Source organism: Rhinoraja longicauda, chromosome 7 (assembly GCF_053455715.1).
Source record: "Rhinoraja longicauda isolate Sanriku21f chromosome 7, sRhiLon1.1, whole genome shotgun sequence".
NCBI lineage: Eukaryota > Metazoa > Chordata > Chondrichthyes > Rajiformes > Arhynchobatidae > Rhinoraja > Rhinoraja longicauda.
Genome location: NC_135959.1, coordinates 17,493,529 through 17,518,736, shown reverse-complemented (window position 1 = coordinate 17,518,736; position 25,208 = coordinate 17,493,529). Strand labels below are relative to the sequence as shown.

Below are 25,208 nucleotides of genomic sequence, written 5' to 3'. Positions count from 1 at the left end.
GCTCCGGTTTCCACCCACATTTCAAAGACGTGCAGGTTTGAGGTCTGTAGGTTAACTGGCCTCTGTAAATTGTACCTGGAGTGCAGGATAGAACTAGTGTACGGGGTGATTGTTGGTCGGCGCTGTATCTCTAATCTAAACTCAGGAAGACGCAATGCAAATACATACTGCAGCTGGGCACAAGGTGGCAGTAATGTCCCAACTTCTGCACACCTCAGGGTGCGTGAAGCAAATATTTTGGTAACTCCTTAAACTTGGCACAACTCTACTCTGTGCTTCAGGGACCATTTTAAACCATTGTTTGCAATAAGTGCTCACTTGGTGTACATTGATGCCAAGTTCCACTGGACAAACTCCAAGAAGAAATTGCTCTGAATCCTCCTTGAGGTTGAGGAAGGAAATGAGAGAACTTGGGCCGATTGACAAAGGCAAGAATTGCGGCAATACCCACAATGTGTATTATTGAAAGAAAAAGTGCTATCTTCTTGCCTTTTTCCTTTATGCTGAAATCTTTGTAATGTATGGAGATTTTCAGTGTCTAGTTAGAGTAATTGTACCTTCTGTGTACACAGTAACAATAGGATTCACGGTTCAAACATAGGCACAGGTATGGTCAGGCAAATACTCCCCACCATCGAAGAAATCTGTTGAAGGCGCTAGCTTAAAAAGGCAGCCAGTATTAACAAGGACCCACACCATCCTGGCAATGCTCTCATTTCACTCCTGCCATCGGAAATAAGGTATGAGTCTGAAAACTATGACCTCCAAGTTCAGAAACAGCTTCTTCCCAACAACCATCAGGCTCTTGAACACTACAAACTTCAATTAAACTTTGAAATATGATCGTCTTGGTTGCACGAGGGACTTTGTTTTCTTTTGCACTATATTGTGTTTTTTAAATTAATTGACTTTTTATTTATTTATTATGCTATCTATTGTGTACAGTGTTTATAAACCTGTTGTGCTGTGGGAAAGTAAGAATTTCATTGTTCAGTTTCGGTACATAAGACAATTAAATGCTTTTGATTCTTGACTATGAAATCCAGTGGTGCAGCTGGTAGAGCTACTGTCTCGTGGCATCAGTTGTTTGATCCTGATCTTGGGTGCCATCTGTGTGGAGCTTGCACATTCTTCCTGTGACCGTGTGGGTTTCCTCCAGGTGGTCTGGTTTTCTCCCACACCTCAAAGACGTGCGAGTTTGTAGGTTAATTGTAGGTTTACTGTCAATTGCTCCTGGTGTGTAAGCAGTGGATGCGAAAGTGGGATATCATAGAATTAGTGTGAACGGATGATCGAAGGTCGGCATGGACTCAGTGGGCTGAGGGTCTGTTTGCATGCTGTATCGTTGAATTAATCAATCAATCCTCAGTTGTAATAAGATTTGACTAACTTCCAACGGCATGGAGGAGTAGGTCCGAAAGGCCTGTTTCCATGTTGCATAATTCTAACAGGGGATCTAGTTAATACGTACTTTAGCCATCATAAAATAAGGTCTAATTAATGAATGTTAGCCAGTTGACATAGAACATTGTTTGTTTGATTTGCTGGAGCGTTCTGCATGTTTTGGGTATAATCTTTGCTTACTTCATTTGGAAGATTTCGTCTCTACAAATTATTCATCACCGTTTCAATGTGACAACTTCATAGGCCTCTCTGAATTGGGAGCACCTCCCTTCCCAACAGCCAGTAAAGGAAAGAATTGCTTTTTGCTCAGATATTGCACATTCTCAACACAACCCAAAGTGCTACAGAACCTATTGAGTCCTACTTGAAGTTTTGTCACTGTTGTGATGTGGGTAACCAGAGATATTGTAAACTCACACAGACTTTTGAGAGGAATTTTAAGAAGATGGATCCAATTATAAACCAAGAAATAACGTAGTTAATCAGTGTAGTTTTCATTGGGAAATTCAATTGTACCTGTCATTTTCTACCTCATCATTCATCAAATAAATCCTATCCTTTGGTATGGACTAAAATGACTTTGAGTTCACATTCCTCACTTAATTGACAAAAGCAAGCTGTTAGACAATTCAAGTGACAAAGGGCTGAGTCGCATTTGCGGGAAAGGTGAAAGACCACGGGCTAACCGCTGACACTTTCCTCATCATCTATCAAGAGTGTGCCACTTCCGCACAATAAGTCTTGGGAGGTCAGACAGTAATGCAACAAGATCAAAATGTCAGGAGATGTACTGTGACGTAGACCGTGGAGAGTAGCCTGATATTAAACGAGTGCTGTGGATATTCGGCTGAGGCCTCTGCCGTCCCAGAACGAGCTTGCAACTGGTGTTTGACAGCTTGGCTGGCCACTGAGTTACAAAAAAACAATCTCAATGAAAGTGTTAACTCTCTGAGACTCAACTTTTATCTTCCCATTTATGTAGATTGGTCCAAAACTATCTCCTGGACTGAGTCATTAAATTATCAAGTTGTGACTTATCAGAATCAGTCTGAACAGCAGAAATGCTCCGTCTGCTTTTAAGAGAGAATAAAAATAATGTGTGAATGCAGCCACAGATACTGGTCAATAAAACCTGTGTGTGATGAAAGCCATTCAATATTCTGAAATAAGACACCAAATGCTGGAGTAACTCTGTGGGTCCGGCAGCACCTCTGGAGAAAAGGAATAGGTGAAAGGAATTCTTGCTATTGAGGGCGTGCAGCGTAGGTTTACTAGGTTAATTCCCGGAATGGCGGGACTGTCATATGTTGAAAGACTGGAGCGACTAGGTTTGTATACACTGGAATTTAGAAGGATGAGAGGGGATCTTATCGAAACGTATAAAATTATTAAGGGGTTGGACACGTTAGAGGCAGGAAACATGTTCCCAATGTTGGGGGAGTCCAGAACCAGGGGCCACAGTTTAAGAATAAGGGGTAGGCCATTTAGAACAGAGATGATGAAAAACTTTTTTAGTCAGAGTTGTGAATCTGTGGAATTCTCTGCCTCAGAGGGCAGTGGAGGCCAATTCTCTGAATGCATTCAAGAGAGCTGGATAGGGCTCTTAAGGATAGCGGAGTCAGGGGGTATGGGGAGAAGGCAGGAACGGGGTACTGATTGGGAATGATCAGCCATGATCACATTGAATGGCGGTGCTGGCTCGAAGGGCCGAATGGCCTTCTCCTGCACCTATTTTCTATTGTCTATTGTGATGTTTCGGGTCGAGCTCCTTGATCAGACTCAGGGAGGGGGACACTAGAGGTATGAGAAGGTACAGAACAAAGCTGAGCCTGCATCGATGACTCAGGAAAGGTGGAGCCCACAGTGGTCCATTGTTGGCTGAAGAGGAGGTGATAACAAAGGAATACAAAGTGTTAAATTAACAAGAGGACTATGGTGGGGGAGCGACGGAGAAAGGGGGAATGCAAGCATTACGAAGTTAGAGAAATCAATATTCATGCTGCTGGGTTGTAAAATTCTGAAATACCTATCTAAGATCCAACAAGCTATGAGTAGGAGTCAATGAGAAAATGGATGTGAAAAGAATAAAACTGGAATAATTGATAGACCTCGTTCAGATTGCTCAAAACAAAACACAGCTTGGCAGATTTTTTTTAAACAATATTGTGAAAAATCTTTATTCATACCTTTGTAAACCAATCATTTTACAAAAACAAGTAAAAGTTTCCAATGCAGCAGGTAAATGTGAAACATGCAGCGAGAAAAATGTTGCAAGTACAATGGTTTTAAACATGTTTCTAAGCTGAAATCATTGGAAGTAAGCACTTTCCTTCAAATATAAATGTAACAATTATATCTCAAGTTTATAAATGGATAGAAACACACATTTAAAAAAAAACAGAATAACAACTTGCTGAGATAACCAATACTCAATAACCAAGGTTTGCGGAGAGCTAGTTAAACTCAGGAACCAAATAGAGTTGAATAGCAGTGGCGTGAATTCTCAATCATGCAGAAGAGAAAAGAAATGGCTGTAAGTATACAATTGTAAGAATACATCTTTCATCACGTTAAACATGTAACCATCAATCTTTAACACACACATCAATGTTCTATGGTTATATGGTTGTATCAACCTGCCAATATAATGGTAATGTCTAGACTGAAACATAGGACAGATCATCACTCTCAACTGTTGCGTATTTTATGGATGGATATTTATTTGTGTGGGCCGGTCACAAAGTGGCAAGCTGGTGGAGATAACGGTTTCTTCCACAACAAACAGTTGGGATTTTGCCATTTCTCAGTTTGCCAATCACCAGATTCACTGAGTTCAAATTTCCCTGATCATCACTTTTAGGATCAGGTCATGTGGCCTTGAGTTAACCCAGAACATAAATAGCAGATTACTAGACTGACATATCCACATGACGGGTTTTCCAACAATGGACAACCACTGTAAAATTGTTTATCAAAACTCAAATTATATGGAGTGATAATTTTATCACTGATTAAAGGTAAAAAGTTCCATTCATGTGGGATGAATTTACAGAGTCAGGGCCATCACCAGCTCCAGTTACAAGTTCAATCCCTGGTGTTTAATCATTAGAACAAAAGTAAACAAAAGTGACATTTGTAATGTTTTTAAAAAATTTAATCCGATACCAAACATTGACAACTTGGCCAAAAGTAATTCTCCATCAACGGAGGGAATGGTCACTACAACCAACCATGCTGCCTGGGGGTGTGGATCCCGACCTGAATTTCAGAGACAAGACAATACCATTTTAAGTTGAAATGTATCTCCAAAGTTCAAGCATTGCATTTATTCCTGTAAGGGAAACAGTGTGATCAACTACAGAGACGCCAGCAAGCATCAACCCACCACCTGCGCCCAGCTCCTCAGCAATCCACCCTATGAACCGTGGAAAAGGTGGACTGCGCTACAGACCGCATTGTTGTAACTCTGCTCCACCTTGACCGAGCTGGAATGCTCCATGTAACTGTTGTCAGGAATACTCTCGGCCGTGTCTCCAAAGCCGTGGTAATGCCCGTAGTGGAGGGGGTCGTGATCACCGTGGAACCCTTCTGTGAGCGGTTTGGTGGTCATGCAGCTGCTGGGACTGCCATTCTGGTGGAGGGCACCGCACATTTCGGATGGCGGTGGGGAGATCCCCAAGCCCACCACTCCCTGGCCCTGAAATCCGCTTCCGCCGCAGGGGGGTGAGGTTGGGTCGTTGCAAAAACCGCCGGACAATTCCACGGCCATTCCGTGCAAGTCGCCGTTCCCTCCGTTCACTTGGTGGGAGGTGAAGCTGAAACTGTGGACAAACCCATTGGCAGAGGCTTGGTTGGTCACCGGCTTGTCCAGGAAACTGAAGCCTCCTGCACTGGTGCTGAGACACAGACCTGCGAGAGTGGAAACATTTCAAATGTTACTTCTCAGGACCATTTCTAACCATTATTACCTTATAGTTAGGGCAGAGATTAATGTAAATCGCGATTGTAATTGGTTTCGGGCAACAACCGCTTCAATCGCCTGAGGCACCAGGTGTCTAACATGCAGGAGTAGACATCATCCCCGGCTCCCATTCCGGCAACAGTCTGAGGCAGGGCTGGCTCCTGGACCTCCAGGCATAGCTTGGTTAGGCACACTCACCCATTCATTCACTGATACTGATTCACGTGCACACTCTCACTTAATACACACTAACACACACTTCATCACATCTACATAATCACCAACAGATTCACACACACTCTCACTCAATACACACTAACTCACACTTTCATATGCACTCAATCACACAAATATTCACCGACAGATTCACACTCACTCACTCAATACACACACAAACATTCACTGACAGATTCATACACTCTCACTCACATTCATCTAGATTCATACACATACTCTCACAATACACACTAACTCACACACTCATTTACACATACTCTAACTCACACACACACTCACAGACATATGTGCACAACACATACATACACACACACACAAATAATTCATTGATGATAATGACAGAGAGAGGATGCTTTGGATAAACATTTTTTTTAAATTTAAAAGTTGGAGAATACATGAGGCGGTCCAAAGTGAATTCAGACTGATGGAGTTGGGGTAGTTGTTGGGTGAGGTGGTCGGGCCAAGGGTAGGTGGTGGTCAGTTGTTGGGTGAGGTGGTTGGGCCAAGGGTAGGTGGTGGTCAGTTGTTGGCTGGAATTACGGCTGGGGTGTTGGGTGGGGGTGTTGGAGGTGGTGGTGGTTGGCTCTTGCGCTGGGTCGTTGTAGGGGCTTCAGGTGGAGTGATGGCCAGGAATAGGGTGGGGTTGTGAACTAGGTGTTGGGTGGCATGGTGGTCAGGTGGAGTTGAGGTCTGATTATTGGGTTAGTTAGTGGCCAGGTGTTGGCATGTGATGGTAGTTGGGTTTGGGTTGGGTGAGGTGGACGTCGGGTGTTGGGTTGGGTGAGGTGAATGTCAGGTGTTGGGTGGGGTGATGGTCGGTGATAGGTGAGGTGGTGGTCAGGGTATTGGGGTAATCAGGTGATGGGATGGTTGGGCTGTGGGTGGGGTAGTGATCGGGGTGTGGGTGGAGTGGAGTTTGGACGTGGGTGGGGTGGTGGTTGCATGTGGTTGGGGTGAAGGTCTGGTGTTGGGAGAGGTTATGATCAGGGTGTGGGTGGGGTGGTGGCCAGGTATTGATGGGATGGTTGGGGTGTGGATGGGTGTTGATGGGGTGGTATTGGAAGTGGGTGGGTAGTTTGGTGTGGGTGGGGTGAAGGTCTGGTGTTGGGCAGGGTGATCAGGGTGTGGGTGGGGTAGTGATCAGGTGTTGGGTTGGGTGGTCAGGGTTTTGGATGAGGTAGTGATCAGGCGTTGGGTAAGGTCGTGGTCAGGTTGTTACGCTGCAAGTAGCAGATATTTGTGTGGATTCAAGGCAGGTAATTAGCCACTCCCCATCCTTCCTTGCAACCAAATTCACCCGATACCTCCAGTCCCTCCTCCCACTACACCATACACCAGCAACACGGCAACAAACGTTTATACAGTTTAGACTCATAGAGTCTAGAGTGATACAGTGTGGAAAGAGGCCCTTCGGCCCAACTTGCCCACACCGGCCAACATGTCCCAGCTGCACTCATCTAACTTAAACATGAAATAACACCACGGTGCTTACACTGGTGCAGTTGGCTGTGGGGAAGTGTGGAGAGGCTGGGGAGGAAGTGTTGGTTCCAGCAGCTCTGAAGGAGAGAAAGCTGATGTGAAGCAGGAACAGGATTTCAACCTGGTGTTCAGGACAGCTGTGTAGAGAGGATGGTGACTGCATCGGGTGTGTGGCTGGCAGGTATGGAGAACCTTATTGGGAGTGACAGGACATTCAGTCGATGCTAAGGTGGCTTTACACTTAAGACCAGGTAGCTGGAGTTAAGTTAGTGCAGCAAATTTGAGGGTGATGATAAGATGCAATAGGCTTTGGGAAGGAGAGATTACGTGCGTTTTTTAATGATAATCTTCCTTCCCTTTCAATTTGTTTTGTTTAGTATAGTTTAGTTTAGTTTATTGTCATGTGTACTCGAGTACCAGTCATCCACAGATAAATGATAAAGGGAATAACGTGAAGTGCAAGACAAAGTCCAGTAAAGTCCATCAAAGATAAACCGAAGGTGTCCAATCAAGTAGATAGTAGCTCAGGACTGCTCTCTAGTTATAGGTAGGATGGTTCAGTTGCCTGATAACAGCTGGGAAGAAACTGCTCCTGAACCTGGAAGTGTGCATTTTCACACTTCTATATCTTTTGCCTAGAGTTTTAGCTCCAAGAATGGGATTCTTCCTTTTCAAAGTTTCTGTCATGGGTGCTCTGTACCTTCACAAGACATGCTACTTGGCAGCAAAGCACTGGCTGCAAACTCAGCTCCTGACTGCACCCTACAGGGAATGGAGCCAGTTTTAACTCCAATCCAGAACACGGAGAATTCCATCTTGGGGGCAGAACACTCAAGATGCAATTGCCACGAGTTGTCACCTATCAGGGCTGGGGAGTGAAAATGAAAGGAAACCACACAGAAGAATAAGGTAACATTAAAAATAACCCAACTAGCCAAAGTAAGGGACTGGAACATTTGGTTCAGTATTGAGATTTCTTTATTGTTGCAACAGAAGGTGTAGAATAACACATGTACAAAGCTGTTGGAAGAAATGAATTAGTTGCACATATTTTAAGCTTTACAAGTATTGTGTACTTGGAACCACAGAGCATAACGTGATGTTGATGAGCAGACTAACTACGGGGATCAGGCCTATCCCCCAAAACTGACCCCGAATCTCAGTCAATGCTAGTTTGGTGAGATCTCTCTTCCTCTTCTCTCCATTGACACCTCCTGGTTCTTTCATTTCCATTGGTTATTTTACCAAGGGTGGACAGCCATCTTAATATTTTGTGCAGCTACAAACTACTTTTCACCAAAATCAGTGAATTTGAACTTTAATATTTCCCAGTTTTCTTTCCCTGACTAGGTTCTATGCTCCGCAGAGAAAAAGTTTTGAATAAAAGGAACGGCACCACCAGTGTGACTTTTCTTATGGCCTTTCTCATTCTTTGATATCCCACCCTGCCATTCATGGACATGAAACAGATTCAGCACCAGGCCATGTCTCTTTTGACAAGGATTATGCTCTGACTCACTCTTTAACTTTTGGCTAGAATAAACATAGGCCAAGATGTCCAGAAAGTCTAATCATATCATATCATATATATATACAGCCGGAAACAGGCCTTTTCGGCCCTCCAAGTCCGTGCCGCCCTGCGATCCCCGTACATTAACACTATCCTACACCCACTAGGGACAATTTAAAAAAAAACATTTACCCAGCCATTTAACCTACATACCTGTACGTCTTTGGAGTTTGGGAGGAAACCGAAGATCTCGGAGAAAACCCACGCAGGTCACGGGGAGAACGTACAAACTCCTTACAGTGCAGCACCCGTAGTCAGGATCGAACCTGAGTCTCCGGCGCTGCATTCGCTGTAAAGCAGCAACTCTACCGCTGCGCTACCGTGCCGCCTTCTTTGGCACCGGTACAATGATGGATCTTTTGAAGCATGCAGGGACCACAGACTTTGCCAAGGAGAGGTTAAATATTGTGGTGAGCACTGGAGCAAGCTGAGTAGCACAAGACTTTAGTACTCGCCCAGATATACCATCTGGGCCTCCAGCTTTCCTCGTGTTCACACGCGTCAGAGCCCACCTCACGTCATGCTCGGACACCGAGAATGTGTGCACATCCCCAAGGCACCAGCAGTGTCCCTGTCCTCCCACATCCTGCAAGCATTGCACTGAATCAGCTTGCTTGACATTTCCTTCTTGCATCTCACCCTCTCCAATGTTTAGTGTGGCGTCCTCCCTCAGCCCACTTGTGTGAGTGGGCGGATGCATGGCAGATGCAGTTTAATGTGGATAAGTGTGAGGTTATCCACTTTGGTGGTAAGAATAGGAAGGCTGAGTATTATCTGAATGGTGTCAAGTTAGGAACAGGGGACGTACAACGAGATCTGGGTGTCCTAGTGCGTCAGTCACTGAAAGGAAGCATGCAGGTACAGCAGGCAGTGAAGAAAGCCAATGGAATGTTGGCCTTCATAACAAGAGGAGATGAGTATAGGAGCAAAGAGTTCCTTCTGCAGTTGTACAGGGCCCTAGTGAGACAGCACCTGGAGTACTGTGTGCAGTTTTGGTGTCCAAATTTAAGGAAGGATATTCTTGCTATTGAGGGCGTGCAGCGTAGGTTTACTAGGTTAATTCCCGGAATGGCAGGACTCTCATATGTTGAAAGACTGGAGCGACTAGGCTTGTATACACTGGAATTTAGAAGGATGAGAGGGGATCTTATCGAAACGTATAAGATTATTAAGGGGTTGGACACTTTAGAGGCAGGAAACATGTTCCCAATGTTGGGGGAGTCCAGAACAAGGGGCCACAGTTTAAGAATAAGGGGTAGGCCATTTAGAACTGAGATGAGGAAACCTTTTTCAGTCAGAGTTGTGAATCTGTGGAATTCTCTGCCTCAGAAGGCAGTGGAAGCCAATTCTCTGAATGCATTCAAGAGAGGGCTAGATAGAGCTCTTAAGGATAGCGGAGTCAGGGAGCATGGGGAGAAGGCAGGAACGGGGTACTGATTAAGAATGATCAGCTGGCTCGAAGGGCCGAATGGCCTCCTCCTGCACCTATTGTCTATTGAAATTAGCACAACTGTTACCTCAAGAGTCTGCTGTCACAAAGCTAGAAGCTGCGATGGGGGAAATAAAACAAGAAGCACGTTAGCAACTGGCTACGAGTGTGTTCGGGGTTGGGTTGCTGTTGTCCAGCAGCCCTGCACTGTTACAAAACAAAAACAAAACACAACCCAGAGCAGTACACAGGAGCCAGCCCTTCGGCCCGCAGTGTCTATGCCCAAGATAAGCTCATTTCTACCTGCACACCATCCAGATCCAGGTGCCCACCAGTTCAGTTAAAGGTCAGCAGCTTGCTCGACTCACTGAAGTCAGCTTGTAGCAGATTGGAGGAGCAAAGGCCAAGGAAAGAGAGAGGGTTAAAGAATCTTCAAGGAATGGAAAACCACATTGTGCAAAGAGCCTGATGACCCTCCTTACTCATTCACCTGCAGTAGAAGTGAATTATGATTCCTGTGTACACACACCAATCAGCCAAAACATTATGACCACTGACAGGCGAAGTGAATATCATTGATTATCTTGTTACAATGGCACCTGTCAAGGGGTGGGATATAATAGGCAGCAAGTGAACTGTCAGTTCTTGAAGTTGATGTGTTGGATGCAGGAGAAATGGGCAGGAGTAAAGACCTGAGCGACTTTGACAAGGGCCAAATTGTTATGGGCAGACGACTGGATCAGAGCATCTCTGAAACGGCAAGGCTTGTGGAGTGCTCCCGGTCAGCTGTGGTGAGTATCTACCGACAGTGGTCCGAGGAGGGACAAACCACAAACCGGCGACAGGGGGTTGGGCGCCCAAGGCTCATTGATGTGCGAGGGCAACAAAAGCTATCCCGTCTGGTCCGAACTGACAGAAGGTTCTACTGTGGCACAAGTCACAGAAAATTTTAATGGTGGTCACGGGAGGAATGTGTCACAATACACAGTGCATCGCACCCTGCTGTGTATGGGGCTGCACACGGAGGACCAACAGCATATTAGGCAGGTGGTCATAATGTTTTGGCTGATCGATGTATATATTAACTTGTACAAATAGTATTTAAAATAAGAAATTAAATATAATCCCACATTCGATTAAACCCTGCGAACAATTTAAACTTCACGCTGCCTCGGCAAGGTCACCAGCATAATCAAGGACGAGTCTCACCACGGACACTCCCTCTTCCATCAGGCAAGAGGTACAGAAGTTTGAAAACGCATACCTCCAGATTCAGGGAAAGGTTTCTTCCCAGCTTTAATCAGGCAAATGAACAGTTCTCTCAACAACTGAAGACCAATCCTGACCTACCATCTACCTCAGTAAAGACCCTCAGACTATCTTTAATTGGACTTTACCTTGCACTAAACCTTATTCCCTTCATCCCGTATCCGTAGACAATAGACAATAGATGCAGGAGTAGGCCATTCAGCCCTTCGAGCCAGCACCGCCATTCAATGCGATCATGGCTGATCACTCTCAATCAGTACCCCGTTCCTGCCTTCTCCCCATACCCCCTCACTCCGCTATCCTTAAGAGCTCTATCCAGCTCTCTCTTGAAAGCATCCAACGAACTGGCCTCCACTGCCTTCTGAGGCAGAGAATTCCACACCTTCACCACTCTGACTGAAAAAGTTCTTCCTCATCTCCGTTCTAAATGGCCTACCCCTTATTCTTAAACTGTGGCCCCTTGTTCTGGACTCCCCCAACATTGGGAACATGTTTCCTGCCTCTAATGTGTCCAATCCCCTAATTATCTTATATGTTTCAATAAGATCCCCCCTCATCCTTCTAAATTCCAGTGTATACAAGCCTAATTGCTCCAGCCTTTCAACATACGACAGTCCCGCCATTCCGGGAATTAACCTAGTGAACCTACGCTGCACGCCCTCAATAGCAAGAATGTGGATGGCTTGATTGTAATCATGTGTAGTCTTTCCACTGACTGGATGGCATGCAACAAAAAAGCTTTACACTGTACCTCGGTACACATGGCAATAAACTAAACTAAACAATTAGAATGAAATGCTAATTCATTTCAGACAAGAATGTTGAGTGAAACTATCCATGATGATCAAAAACACTGCCTTAAACCATGTCAAGTGTTTTCACAGGCTAGTTTGATATGAGCTCGTCAACAACATGTCTAGTTCAACTAATCATTACCTGTTAGTCTTATTATCCAGCAAATAATTTAGGTACCATTAGCTCCAACTTCCATGTTTATTATTAGTCAAAGAATGTTCTCTTGTTCATTATGAAACCATTGATATCCAGGTTGATGTGAAAATATTCCTGTGTGTTCGGTCCAACCAGAAGAAACCCAGTCTCTTAGTCAAGTAACATCTGGGTCCCGTTGACTAGGCAATATATTTTAAAGCTCCTTGGTTATATCAAGGCAAGGTGTGTTACTGTGGTCTCGGACCTTGGTGATGGCCAGCTCCTGTAATCAGATGTTGGTGAGAATGATGGACAGCCACTTGTAGGCATTTTCAGAGGCCTTTCATTCAAACGGTGACAATGCACAGCTCAGTCATTTCATCAGAGTTGCACTCCTCTGTCAGTCCAACCAAGGTTAAATTTAGTTTAGAGATAGTGCGGAAACAGGCACTTCAGCCCACCGAGTCCGCACGGACCAGCAATTCCCACACATTAACACTATCCTACACACACACTAGGGACTATTTATATTTATACCAAGCCAATTAACCTATAAACCTGTACGTCCTTGGAGTGTGGGAGGAAACCGGAGATCCTGGAGAAAACCCATGTGGTCATGGGGAGAATGTACAAACTCCATACAGACAGCACCGGTAGTCAGGATCGAACCCGGGTCTCTGGCGCGGTGAGTGCTGTAAGGCAGCAACTCTACTGCTGCACCACCAAGGTGTAATGGGTTGAATGGTCTCCTGTGTTTTTGCTGTACTCCCCATCCCACCAAATCAAATATTCTCTGTTCAATAAGGAAACCAAAACTGTAAGCAGTACTCCAGGTGCGGTCTCGTACTGTAACTGTCTTGCAATAAGACAACATTCCACTCGCCTGCTTTTGTGTTATGTTAACTTTGTACTCACAGTACAAGTTTACTGGTTTTTCTTCGCTGTGACAACAGACTCAAGCTATTTAAATAACATTCAACTCTTCCTCCCAAAGTGGTAACCATCTGGTATATTTATGCCCGCCTATTTAACGTGCAGAAGTTTGGCATTCTTTGCAGTTCAAGTCAGGGCTACCTCAGGTTGATTTTAAGTTATTGCTTGTTCCCCCATACAACCTCCCACTCTTTCTAATAATTATCCTTTACCACTTAAGTACTGAAATGAATTTAGGACCAGTCATTCCTAACTTTGGAAAAGGATTAATCGAATCAAAAGCTCTAAGCCTCTTCCGACCATCTCTATTCTCATACCTCAATCTTTGATTAAAATTCTGCATTAATATGGCTGGAATACCTTTTTTTCGTGGCTTACACTCATTGGTACCTTGGTGCAGACGTAAAATTCTCTGGAACTGGTCCGATTTGCATCCGATAAATATGACTGAATCAGAATCAGAATAACCTTTATTGTCATCCAAAAAAAACAAGTATTTTGGACAAGATTTCGTCACCCGCAATCCAACAATAAGAGAAATAATTATGTAGTGCAAGGCTCAGTATATGCACCTGAATCACATTCACTGGCTGCCCTTTCCTGCATGTAGTGGTATGGATTACTTAACTAGTGTGAAGTTGACTTTTGAGTGGTTATGGGGTTGAATGTTTAAACTTGTAATTACAGTTTAGCAAAAATCCAATTACGGAATCATATTTGTCTGAAAATGTAAATTGAGTCATGAGGCTGTGCTATCAGTGTTTACATTCTGCAAAGATGTTCTCCCCTTGCCATGTTTTGCAGAGTGCTCATGTCTGGGGAGGAAACATTCTACGAGCAGTGGGGAAATGCAAACATTGTACGATGTCAAACTTCAGTGTTCCCAGTGTTCTCTTTGTAAATAAATCATGTTATTTTCTGTAAATTCACTGATTGGCAAGACATTGCCATTAACAGGACTCAGTCTAGTCGATTTAGCAGATGTGGTGCTATTGTGAGTGGTATGGCCCAGCAGTGGTGATACATTAAGTCATAAAATCCAAATAAAGTTTTTTTAGTTTTGTTTAGAGGTTAGTTTGGAGATACAACGCGGAAATAGGTCCTTTGGCCCACCAAGTCCGCGCCAACCAGTGATCCCTGTACACTAACACTATTCTACACACTAGGGACAATTTATATATATTTTTTTAACCAAAGCCAATTATCCTACAAACCTGTATGTCTGTTGCAGCAGATCTAAAGTCAGCACAAATTAGGATCTCACACACATATATAAAACATCACGCCTACCAGGTTTCTGCAGCAGGAGTAATAAAATATTCAGAGCTTCATAACCACTTACGAAAGTCTATTTGGTAAGGTGAGGTAAGCACAGCAGACTGGGCATGATCATATAGAAATGAATTGGACCAGAGTAAAGGGGAAGTGACTACCATCACTTGAGGAGGAAGCCAGCACCAATCCATCACAGACGCCGAGAAGAATAAACTAGGACTTGGCTATGAAAACAATTACACTTGAACAGCTGGCTAATACTGGATAAGCAAGGTTAGAAGCTTTTAGAGTGATTACTCAGCTTGGGAGTTGCTGTGTTAATGAAGGAATGAGAATAAAACCAACAACAAAGACAAAAAAAACAGCACTGAAGTATCAAAGGTATTTATTTTTTTGAAACTTACTGGAAACGGTGTTTGGACACGTTAGCATCTCAAAGCACCAAAGCTATCAGAAGTAAAAAAGTTTCTACAGCACCTTTTGTAATCTCAGAACATCCCAGAGCAACTCACTGCTCGTGAAGTTATTTATGAAACGTGATTATTATAACACAGGAAACAGAGCATATTCCACAATAAGATCCCCCATAAAGGAATGAGATTACAGCAGTAATCTGCTTTTTGAGTTAATATCTGAGGGGTCAATAGTCTCCTTCATTACTCTTCAGTGGATTGGAGGGATCTTTCAGAGGGACAACACGTCCAAACAAAGCAAACAGCACACCATAATGGACGAAGATCAAGATAGAACAGATTTTTCACTGGTATGTTGTACACTTAATCCATGCAGGAAAAAACTTGTACTTAATGAGCACTCAGGCAACCCAGAGCTAATCAATTACAATCACTGCTGATACCTTGGCAGCCATCCAGAAATAATTGCTCCAAAATGAGTGTTGCCCAAGGTTTAATTTTTTTGTTTTGTTTTAAAACACCACTTTATGCCAATCGAGCGGCGATGGTAAGGGATCGCTGGAAAGCAGTGGTCTAGGTTCTCGAGTCACACTTAGAGCAAAAGCAGCCTTTGTAACTGCAGGATGTCAAAAGTCATAAGCATATTTATTGAGACAGCGGCATGGGGTCTGCATTGGAGAGACTGTGAAGACTTCAAAATCTTGGCCCCTAAGAGACACCCCATCCTGAGCTGCGGGTTCCACCGTGATCTGATTGTTGTCAGCCTGAGCTGGGATTCCTCCAGCCTCAACTGAACTGGCACGAGGTTTCAGCACTGTACCGAAGATGCCGAGGTTGTCATCGGCGATACTGTCTGCCGCTGTCCAGAAGCCATCAATGCCTAGAGCTGTGAGAAGGAGGAATCTCCCGTAAGCACAGATGCATATCGGCGTGCTCCGTAGACAAGACCAGCCTACCAACATGGAACTACTGCAAGTCCTGTAATTTGCTCCGCAGTAACCATATCACCTGCAAACATCATAGCTGTCTATCAGAGGGCTCCATTGTAAGTCTATGACACCAGAGTATTTGGCAGCAGGCTATCACTGCAGTATACCTGTCCCAAAGGTCTCTCCCAATGTGGTATACCCTTCTCCAACAGCCGATCCCAATGTGCTAATGTCACTCCCAATAATCATTTTCCATTTGACACACCCCTCTCCTGACAGTCGCTCCCAGTCTAGTACACTCTCTCCCGACAAAGGTCCCACTATGCTACATCCCACTCCTGATAGTTGCTCCTAGTGTGACACATCCCTCTCCTGACAGTCACTCCCAGTTTAGTTCACTCTCTCCCGACAATGGTCCTAGTGTGCTACACCCCTCTCCCGATAGTTGTTCCCAGTTTGACACACTCCTCTCCTGATAGTCACTCCAAGTGTGACACGTCCCTCTCGCAACAGTGCTCCCAGTCTAGTACACTTCCCACCCAACAGAGCTCGAAGTGTACTACACCCCTCTCCCGACAATCACTCCCAGTGTGTTCACAGCTTGCCAGATTGGCACTCCGGGTGCATCATCCACTTCTCCTGAGTGTCACCGCCAGTGAGGCACCCTTGTCTGATGATGCTCATACTGTGTGTACTCCGATTAATTCTCAACGTGCCCCTGGTATTACTGAAAAATTAAAAACTAACACTCAGTGATGCCTTCGCACAGTAAATTTTAATTAAAATGCATTTCAATGGTGATGTGATCACTTTTTTTGAGCAATGAAATCAAAATTCCTACACTCTCTATTTTTAATACTTGCTATTTGATTTTAGAACCCCGAACCTGGAGCAGTAACAATGTCAGGGAAATGTCCAGCTATTCCATGGTAAAGCAACGTGCAGATGTCGAACATTAAAACATGTTTGAAATGTATTAGAATACTCTAAAAAGTCTCAAATATGCCAAATGTGGCAGATAAATAAATAAAGTGCCCTGAGTGGATAGTGTAGCGAGGGGTGGGGGCCAGAGTGTAAGGAAGGAGTGTAGAGAGGAGAGGGAATGCAGAGAAGAAAATGGAGGGTAGGTAGAGAGGGTGGGTCGGAGTGTAAGGAGGTAAGTGGAGAGTGGAGAAAGAGTGTGAGGGTCGGGAAGGATGTATGGAGAGGGGTGGGAGGTGTATAGCAAAGGAAAAATTAGAATCTCAATTATATTTCCACTGGAGGAGCAGAAATGTCCAATTTGGCGAACGTTAAAACGTTTTGGATACATGATTCAAATAGGAATAGTTAACGCTGGCTGGACTCTATGCTGAGCAGGAACTGTTTGTTGAGTGTGGTATCGTCAATGTAGATGGGATCCTCACACACTACAAGTGTAAGCAATTCTACCCAATTATTGAGAGCCAGGATGCCGAGAGAAAACGTGGAGAGACAGGGACTGGGGTCTGTTACATATTGGGATTGAGTATTCACAGCTAGGTTAACACATTACCCACTTCTCCTCCGGGATCTAGCCAAGATCCAAGACCATGATCCAACCCTAGCACGAAGGAACTACAAGCAGAGGAAATGTGAATTGAGTCCTTGGTAGTGATCAGTTTTAAATCCTTCGCATCGTTAAAAAGGGATATGAATGGTATGGAAAAAAACCAGAAAATGAGCAAGTGGAAAATCAGACCCCAGGTATTTCAGGAATGAAAGGCCAAGCTACATGTTAAAAACAAATTTAGAATTTCAATTATGAATTATTTGAGGCATCCTTGAAGTGTTCCTGAACTCAGGTTGGGTTTTTACTTGTGCAATGTCCCATTGCTCTAACGTCTAGAACAGGGAAGGGATTCTTTGAAAACCCTTAAATTTGGTAGAACATCTGGGAAAACAAAATCCCTTCATCTCATGAAGGAAGATCCTATAAATTGAAGTGGAATGATAAGCAGATTTGCATTTTTTATGAGCCGTAGCTTGTCAAAGTAGTTCAAATGTCAGTGATGTGGAATCATGGTCAAAATATAGAAAATACAATGATCAATCCATGCACATCGAGATCATTAAAACAGCAGGGATTCTATGCCGATACTGCTTTTGTAGTGTTGCCTGAGTAATAAGCATTGACCTAGGAAACTGGAGTCACTCTATGATACAATTGCCTTCGGATCATTTGCATTTAGCTGAGGATGCAGATTTTTTCAGTGTAATCTTGCTTCTGAAACATAGCACAGACGGGAGTGCAGCACTCCCTCAGCACTGTATTGAAGCAAATTTGTGCGAATGAACTGTACCTTCTTGCTAAAAGGTGAGAGAGCTGCATACCGAGGTATAGCTGATGGTGCATGTAATGATAAGGTGGATGATATTTGTTCCTCTCTCCATTCGGGTGATTACTGTAGTGTTCCCAAGATAACAACTCAAATGCAAAAATGATCTGACATGACTCTTATGAAAAGTAATACCATGAATAAATGGATGAAGATGCATACCTTCAGTTCTAGGTTTCTTAACTCCATTGCAGTCAGATTCTTCGTAGCTTCTCTTGCGGTTAGTTCCTGTGTAGCCGTTTAGTCCGTCTGTGATCAGGTTATCCCGGTACAGACCGCTGGCGATGCCATTGGTGTAGAAACCATTCAACTGATGGTTCTGCACACTGCACAGGAACTGGGAGCATTCACGGAACCCCTGAGCCAGGGCGAGCTGAGCTGCTGTCAACCCATTGGCATTCCTTAAACTGCACAAAGCAACATGGAAACAATTAAACTCCACCCTGGCGCAATGTTTCAAACACAGGAGAGATCTGGACATATGGGAAAGATTAGTCGGGCAATTTGTTGAAGGCGATATGAAAAATTGCATGACAAATAAATACGTTAAAGTAATCTACCAATAACAGCATTAGAGCATTTGTACTTGGTTCTGAAATTAGCTTTGCTTAATTGGAAATTATAGTCAAGCATGGGTATCTGAAGCAGATTTCAAAAGTAGCCAATCACGAGCAAATTCAACCCCTTTTTAGAAATGCAGTTTTAAACAAAACTTTTTTATTCACTCGAATAAGAAATATCTGGCATTTATAATTTTAAATTATCAATCTGGACTATTTATTAAATTTTAACATCATTAACATTTACAAAATGGAAGCACAAACCAGTGACACTTTCCTTAGCTCTAATGTTCAAACTGGAAAAACTTGAATGATTACATTTAAAATGGTTCAAAATTAAATACCTCTCTGCAGCTATCTTATTCTATCTGATTCACTAGTTCTGGGGTAGTATCAATTAGAATACATTAATTGTCTCTAAAACTAGAAACATGGTGTGGCAGAGAGGTCGAGCATGCAATGCTTTGATGCTCGTCCTGGCTTCCTTAACTGATCTGAGCTTTGCAAGCTAATCTACTTTGTTCTTTCAGTGATACGACTCAATCGTAACTGTGTTTGCAGGGTGACAAGAGAATTGGGTAAGTACAAGGGACATCAGTTTGTGGCTCTGAGTTTGCTGCACCATTCGCTGTTTCTGGCTGATCCTATGCTCCATGCCACGCTCCTACCAATTCGCCTATTCACCTTACACCCAAGACCTTTACATTTCTAGCACTGAATAGACAATGCAGAAGTTCACCCATTGCCTAGATAACCTTGTTTACTGCTTATCCCCATGTTGTCCTATTTCTACCCCATCAGAAATATCCCCCCATTACTGCTTAACACTTCCCATTCCTTCTAGTTCTGATGTAGGGTCTTTGATCTGAAACATCAATCGTTTCCCTTGCCATAGATGCAGCCTGACCACCTGAATATTTCCAATATTTTCTATTTTATTTTAGATTTCTGGCATCTGTAGGTTTTTTAATATTCACGTCATTCATAGGGCTGGGATAAATGTCAGGTATTGAAATCCTTTCACTGGGACAACTCTTTTTTTCCCCTCTCTCTCTATCTCTCTCTCTCTCTCTCTCTAGTGCTAAATTTCTAATTTCCCTTATATTGCTAACATCTAAATCCTCTTCATCTAGGAAGGATCTAGTTTTTTTCAGGTTGCACCAGCACCCCCTCACTTCATTACTGCGACCCAATACTTTACAAGCATAGGGTCTGACTCTTTACACATATCCCCTCCTTGCCCTGTCATTTGCTAAATATATCTTCTTTCAGATTCAGACCCAGGAAGGTCTCATATTGGTACATATAGATAACACTCCCCTCACTTTCAAGGAAGATATTCCTTGAAACCACAAAGACCAAGCTTTAGATCAACAATATCTTCATACCAAATTCTGTCCAACTCTATATAAAGTGCACTGGAATGAATTGGTTTATGAACGTGAACCATACTTTCCAGTTATTGAGTCCTTGGAGATGATTTCCCAAAGTTATTTCTTGGCCCAAAGGCTTAGAAATCAAATAACACCTAATTGAGATAATAATATTAAAAGCCAGATTTCAATTAGAGTGGATAAAACTGTTATGCCAGAGTTTCAGAAAGCGTTAAAAAAAAAAAAAGAGTATTTTATTTAAGTATGTTTTATAAAATTGCAATTTGTGAAAAGGTTAAATCTGCAATAATAATGTCACACTGAACAAGCAACAAAGTCTGCAACTATTGCAAACTACCACCGAGCTTCATGTTTCAGATTCAACCTAACACTTTAGAGAGAACAATAAACCGAAAACATATGCTGAAGACAAACACATAAAATATTCTTTGAAATTTTTATTTTCATAAAATGGGTCATTTTTCAATTTCTAACTAGATTATGCTTATTCTGTCTTTAAACATTCCCGAGAGGAGAGTGGAAATCAATGAAATGCTTTAATTATAAGCAAAATAACAAACTGCTAGAGAAACTCAGCAGGTCAGGCAGTCGATGTTTCAAGTTTGAACACTTCTTCAGACTGATCAATCTGAGGAGTGTCTCAACCAGTAGTATTGTCTGTCAATGACCCTCCACAATGCAGCCTGACTTGCTGAGTTCCTCCAGCATTTTATTTTTGCTCATTCCAGCATCTGCAGTCTCATGTCTCCAGCTTTAATTATAGTTGATTAACGTTTCCTTAACTAGGAAGAGCACCTTGATCCAGATAGAGCTTATCAACTGTTTATTTAACTGCAGTTTATCAGTTGGCAACACCACTGAAACCCTTTGCAAACTTTTACCCAAGCGTTCAAAACTTCCAAGCGATACCACAGCTAGATTGATTGGAAATACTGACAATGCAATTTAATGGTAAATGCATTAAGAACAGCAATCGTCAAGCAGCAGCAATGTTGTGGATCTTATCCATGCGTACCATGTAAGAAGATAATTCAGATCCAATAATCAAGCATCAGACAATTTAACAGGAGCCATATGACGAGTAAGAGAAGACAAAAGATATGTTTTGGTGCTGCATGGTTGAAAGCAAGAAGAACTGACACATGTATATGAGTAATTGGATAAAGCCTATTAGATATGTGCAAAGTTCTCACATCATTTGCAATATACAAATGACCAAAGCTCACAGGTAAGGACATCTTCCGTCAATTAGGTAAAGCCTTACGTTAAAGTAATATTGTCCAACTCTAGCCATGAAACATCTGCATCTGAAGACAGATCGAAGAGCAGTATTTGGAGTAGATCTGAGAAAATCTAAAGTATAAGAAAATAACTGCAGATGCTGGTACAAATCGAAGGTATTTATTCACAAAATGCTGGAGTAACTCAGCAGGTCAGGCAGCATCTCAGGAGAGAAGGAATGGGTGATGTTTCGGGACGAGACCCTTCTTCAGACTGATGTCAGGGGGGCGGGACAAAGGAAGGATATAGGTGGAGACAGGAAGATAGAGGGAGATCTGGGAAGGGGAGGGGAAGAGAGGGACAGAGGACCTATCTAAAGTTTGAGAAGTCGATGTTCATACCACTGGGCTGCAAGCTGCCCAAGCGAAATATTTGGTGCTGTTCCTCCAATTTCCGGTGGGCCTCACTATGGCACTGGAGGCCCATGACAGAAAGGTCAGACTGGGAATGGGAGGGGGAGTTGTAGTGCTCGGCCACCGGGAGATCAGTTTGGCCAATGCCAAATCTAAAGGTAGGTGAGCTGGTGCCATCAGCAATTGGTTACCCAAATGGTAATCCAGTAGTTGCCGAGTTCCTTATACAATTATGCCACAGATGCTGTCAAATATAACAACACACAAGCAGTAAGTGACACTAAAACAATATCATTGGAAAATTGAGAATCCTTTGCTTCCTGAAAGCATTTCCCCGTGAAACCAATAAAACGAGGAAAGATAAAGGTTGGAGTAGCACACTAAAATCTGAGCAGCAAGGATAAAGCAAATCTGAGACAGCCTTGCATGAAACACATTAAGAGTTAACTTGATGGAAGCAATGGTATCAACAAGAGCTCAGAAACATAACAGAGAATCTGCAAAGCAGTGTTCTTAAGTTGCAGTTGGATGCAGGAAATAACTCTTTAAATTCTGACCCATGAGCCCTCTGTGCCAAAAGCCAAGATTTCCGGACACTATTGACCAAGTCTGGCCATTATCAAGAAACACACTGCTGCAACATCAATAAAAAGAAACTTCTGACAGCGGCATAGCTGGAAACAGTGTGAAGTAGGGCTGAGTAAACCGGTCCATTCCCTGTGGTCTATTCCTGGGGCATCGGCACAAGAGATTTATATCCCTAGAGATGTTAATTGGTTGATTTGAAACCCACTCAGGCCAATGAGCAATGATTGAGCACTCTGATGCTAATAGGTATTACCCATCTTCAATAACTCTAAAAGCAGCATGGTTGCACCTGACTGTATGTGGTCAACTTCAGTAAACCATGGAGACAACAGTAACTGTCACTGGAAACATGCACTCTCAGTTGAGATCAGCTTGAAATCAGATTATCTGGAATATGTGAAGCAGTGACAAAATGTCAGTGTGCAGTAAGGAGCATGAAGAATTAGTGGCAAAAAAGAGCAGGCAGGTGATGCAGTGTACTAAAACAACTGAGTTCAGCATGGTGAAACAGTCATGACTCCTGCAACCTGATCCTGCGTCTGTAATGTTGGACTGATGGGCCAAAACTACTTTGTACCAGCTTAACAGAAGGAAGTTCAGCCAGAGGCCAAATCTAAAATGGAAGCAGAAATATGGGGAAACTTGAGCCTCATTTGAAAGGCTATAAAGATAAGTGGATCCAGTGCCAACTTTTTTGCAGATGAAGAATGCCATAGAAAATAAATTGTATTGGAAAATGCTTTGTTATTCACCGCTCAGCCAAATCATTATGACCGCTGACAGGCAAAGTGAATAACATTGATTATCTGGTTACAATGGCACCTGTTAAGGGGTGGGGTATATTAGGTGGCAAGTGAACAATCAGTTCTTGAAGTTGATGTGTTGGTGATGCAGGAGAAATGGGCAGGAGTAAAGACCTGAGCGACTTTGACAAGGGCCAAATTGTTATGGCCAGATGAATGGGTCAGAGCATCTCAGAAATGGCAAGGCTTGTGGGGTGCTCCCAGTCAGCAGTAGTACCTACCGACAGTGGTCCAAGGAGGGACAAACCACAAACCGGCGACAGGGGGCTGGGCGCCCAAGGCTCATCGATGCACGAGGGCAACGAAGGCCAAATCGTCTGGTCCGAACCAACAGAAGGTCTACTGTGGCACAAGTCACAGAAAAATTTAATGGTGGTCACTGGAGGAATGTGTCACAATACACAGTGCATCGCACCCTGCTGCGTATGGGGCTGCACCTGGAGGACCAACAGCATATGAGGCAGGTAGTCATAATGTTTTGGCTGATCGGTGTAGATAGACATATGATCGTAAATGCATTACCAGGAACACTCCAACAAACATTGCAAAGAAATTTTTTCCTGTACCGTTGTGGCCATTCTCAGACAGGGTGTAAAAAAAATTCTACTCCACTTGCCCACATTTCATTGATTTCCACCAATTCCCTTCAACTCTCTAACCGTACATTTTGCTGAATAGCTTCAAACATCGGAGAAATGCTGAAGCAGGTACTCGCAGACCTTGGGTTACCATTTAACTTGCAAAGGCAATGCTTAAAAGTTGTGTGAATAGATGCAGTTCCAGTTAATAGTACAAATATTATGAACAGCAGTAGGAAGAGGTTAATGAAAAAGGGTGTAATGTTATTAGAGAATGTGCACTCAAGTGGGAATAATATTTAGCTTGATTAAATAAAAGATTCATATCTAAAAAATGAAATATATACCATTTTCAAAAGCAACCCAATGAAAGAAATTTAAACTAAGTTCAATTTACAATTTATTTATATATTCAATAAGTACTGTAGCATGGAGAGAAATACTTGACTGATACATCGAAGTACATATTTTAATAAAGTTTGTGCATTGCTCACAGCCATGCAGCATGAAAACATGGCATTTGGCCTGGGTCCACTTCAAGTTGCCTAGTGCCTCAATGGTCAACAGCAAATGCTCTATCAGTGGCTCTCCATTCTGCTCTGGGCCATCTGGATAACAGGAACACATACGTCAGGCTGCTGTTCGTCAACTACAGCATGCAACACCAACATCCACTTCAAAACCCATCACCAAGCTCCAAGATCTGGGCCTTTATACCTCCCTTTATAACTGGATCCTTGACTTCCACATCGGCAGACCTCAATCAGTGCATATAGGCAACAACATGTGCTTCTCACTGACCATCAGCACGCATGCATTTCAAGACTGCATACTTAGTCCCATGTCCACTTTCCTTACACTCATGACTGTGAGGTTAAGCTCAGCTCCAATTCCATCAATGAATTAGCCAATGGCTCCACTGTGGTTGAGTCTGTGTACAGGAGATACGACACCTGGTTGAGCGGTGCCACAACAATAACCTCTCTCTCAACAAGACCAAGGAACGATGAGAATTTCCGACCAAATTCTCAACAAGACTAAGGATCTAATGAGAATTTCCACCTATCCATTTTAGAATTACTTCAGCCTTTGTGTTTTGGCCAGGATCTAAACATTGATTTCATAAAGGGGAGCCAGGAGACCAAGTGCCAAATTTCATTGGTGGGTCAGCACTGAAGAGAGTCAGCAGCTTCAAATTCCTGGCCTTTAACATTTCGTATGATCTGTCCTGGGCCCAGCACATAGATGTAATCACAAAGATGGCACGCCGGCTCCTCTGCTTTCGTAGAAGTTTAGAGACCTTCGGCAGTTTAGATAGATTCAGCACGTCTGAGAATACTCTTAATAAACAGCAATTCCAACGCAAAGGCTGCACAGAGTGGTGGACTCAACCCAGTCAATAACGAGCACAGTTCTTCACAGCATCGAAAGCATCTAAATGAGGTACTTCCTTAAGAAGAAAGTA

The 25,208-nt window shown here is 43.2% G+C and overlaps 1 protein-coding gene across 4 annotated transcripts in view; it reads right to left on the bottom strand.

Moving 5' to 3' along the window:
* Positions 1 to 3,595: 3,595 nt before the first annotated feature.
* The window catches only part of LOC144595114 (ankyrin repeat domain-containing protein 10-like), a 55,364-nt gene continuing 33,751 nt past the window's right edge, over positions 3,596 to 25,208 (bottom strand). For 3 of the 4 annotated variants that reach the window (XM_078402181.1, XM_078402184.1, XM_078402182.1), the window contains 2 exons: positions 18,349 to 18,593; positions 3,596 to 5,313 (listed from right to left, as the gene is read on the bottom strand). In XM_078402181.1, coding sequence (XP_078258307.1) covers positions 4,820 to 5,313; positions 18,349 to 18,593 — 739 coding nt within the window. In that variant the 3' untranslated portion in view covers positions 3,596 to 4,819. Of the gene's footprint in view, positions 5,314 to 14,897; positions 15,787 to 18,348; positions 18,594 to 25,208 lie in introns of those variants that run through there. The other variant, XM_078402185.1, reaches the window with a different exon arrangement.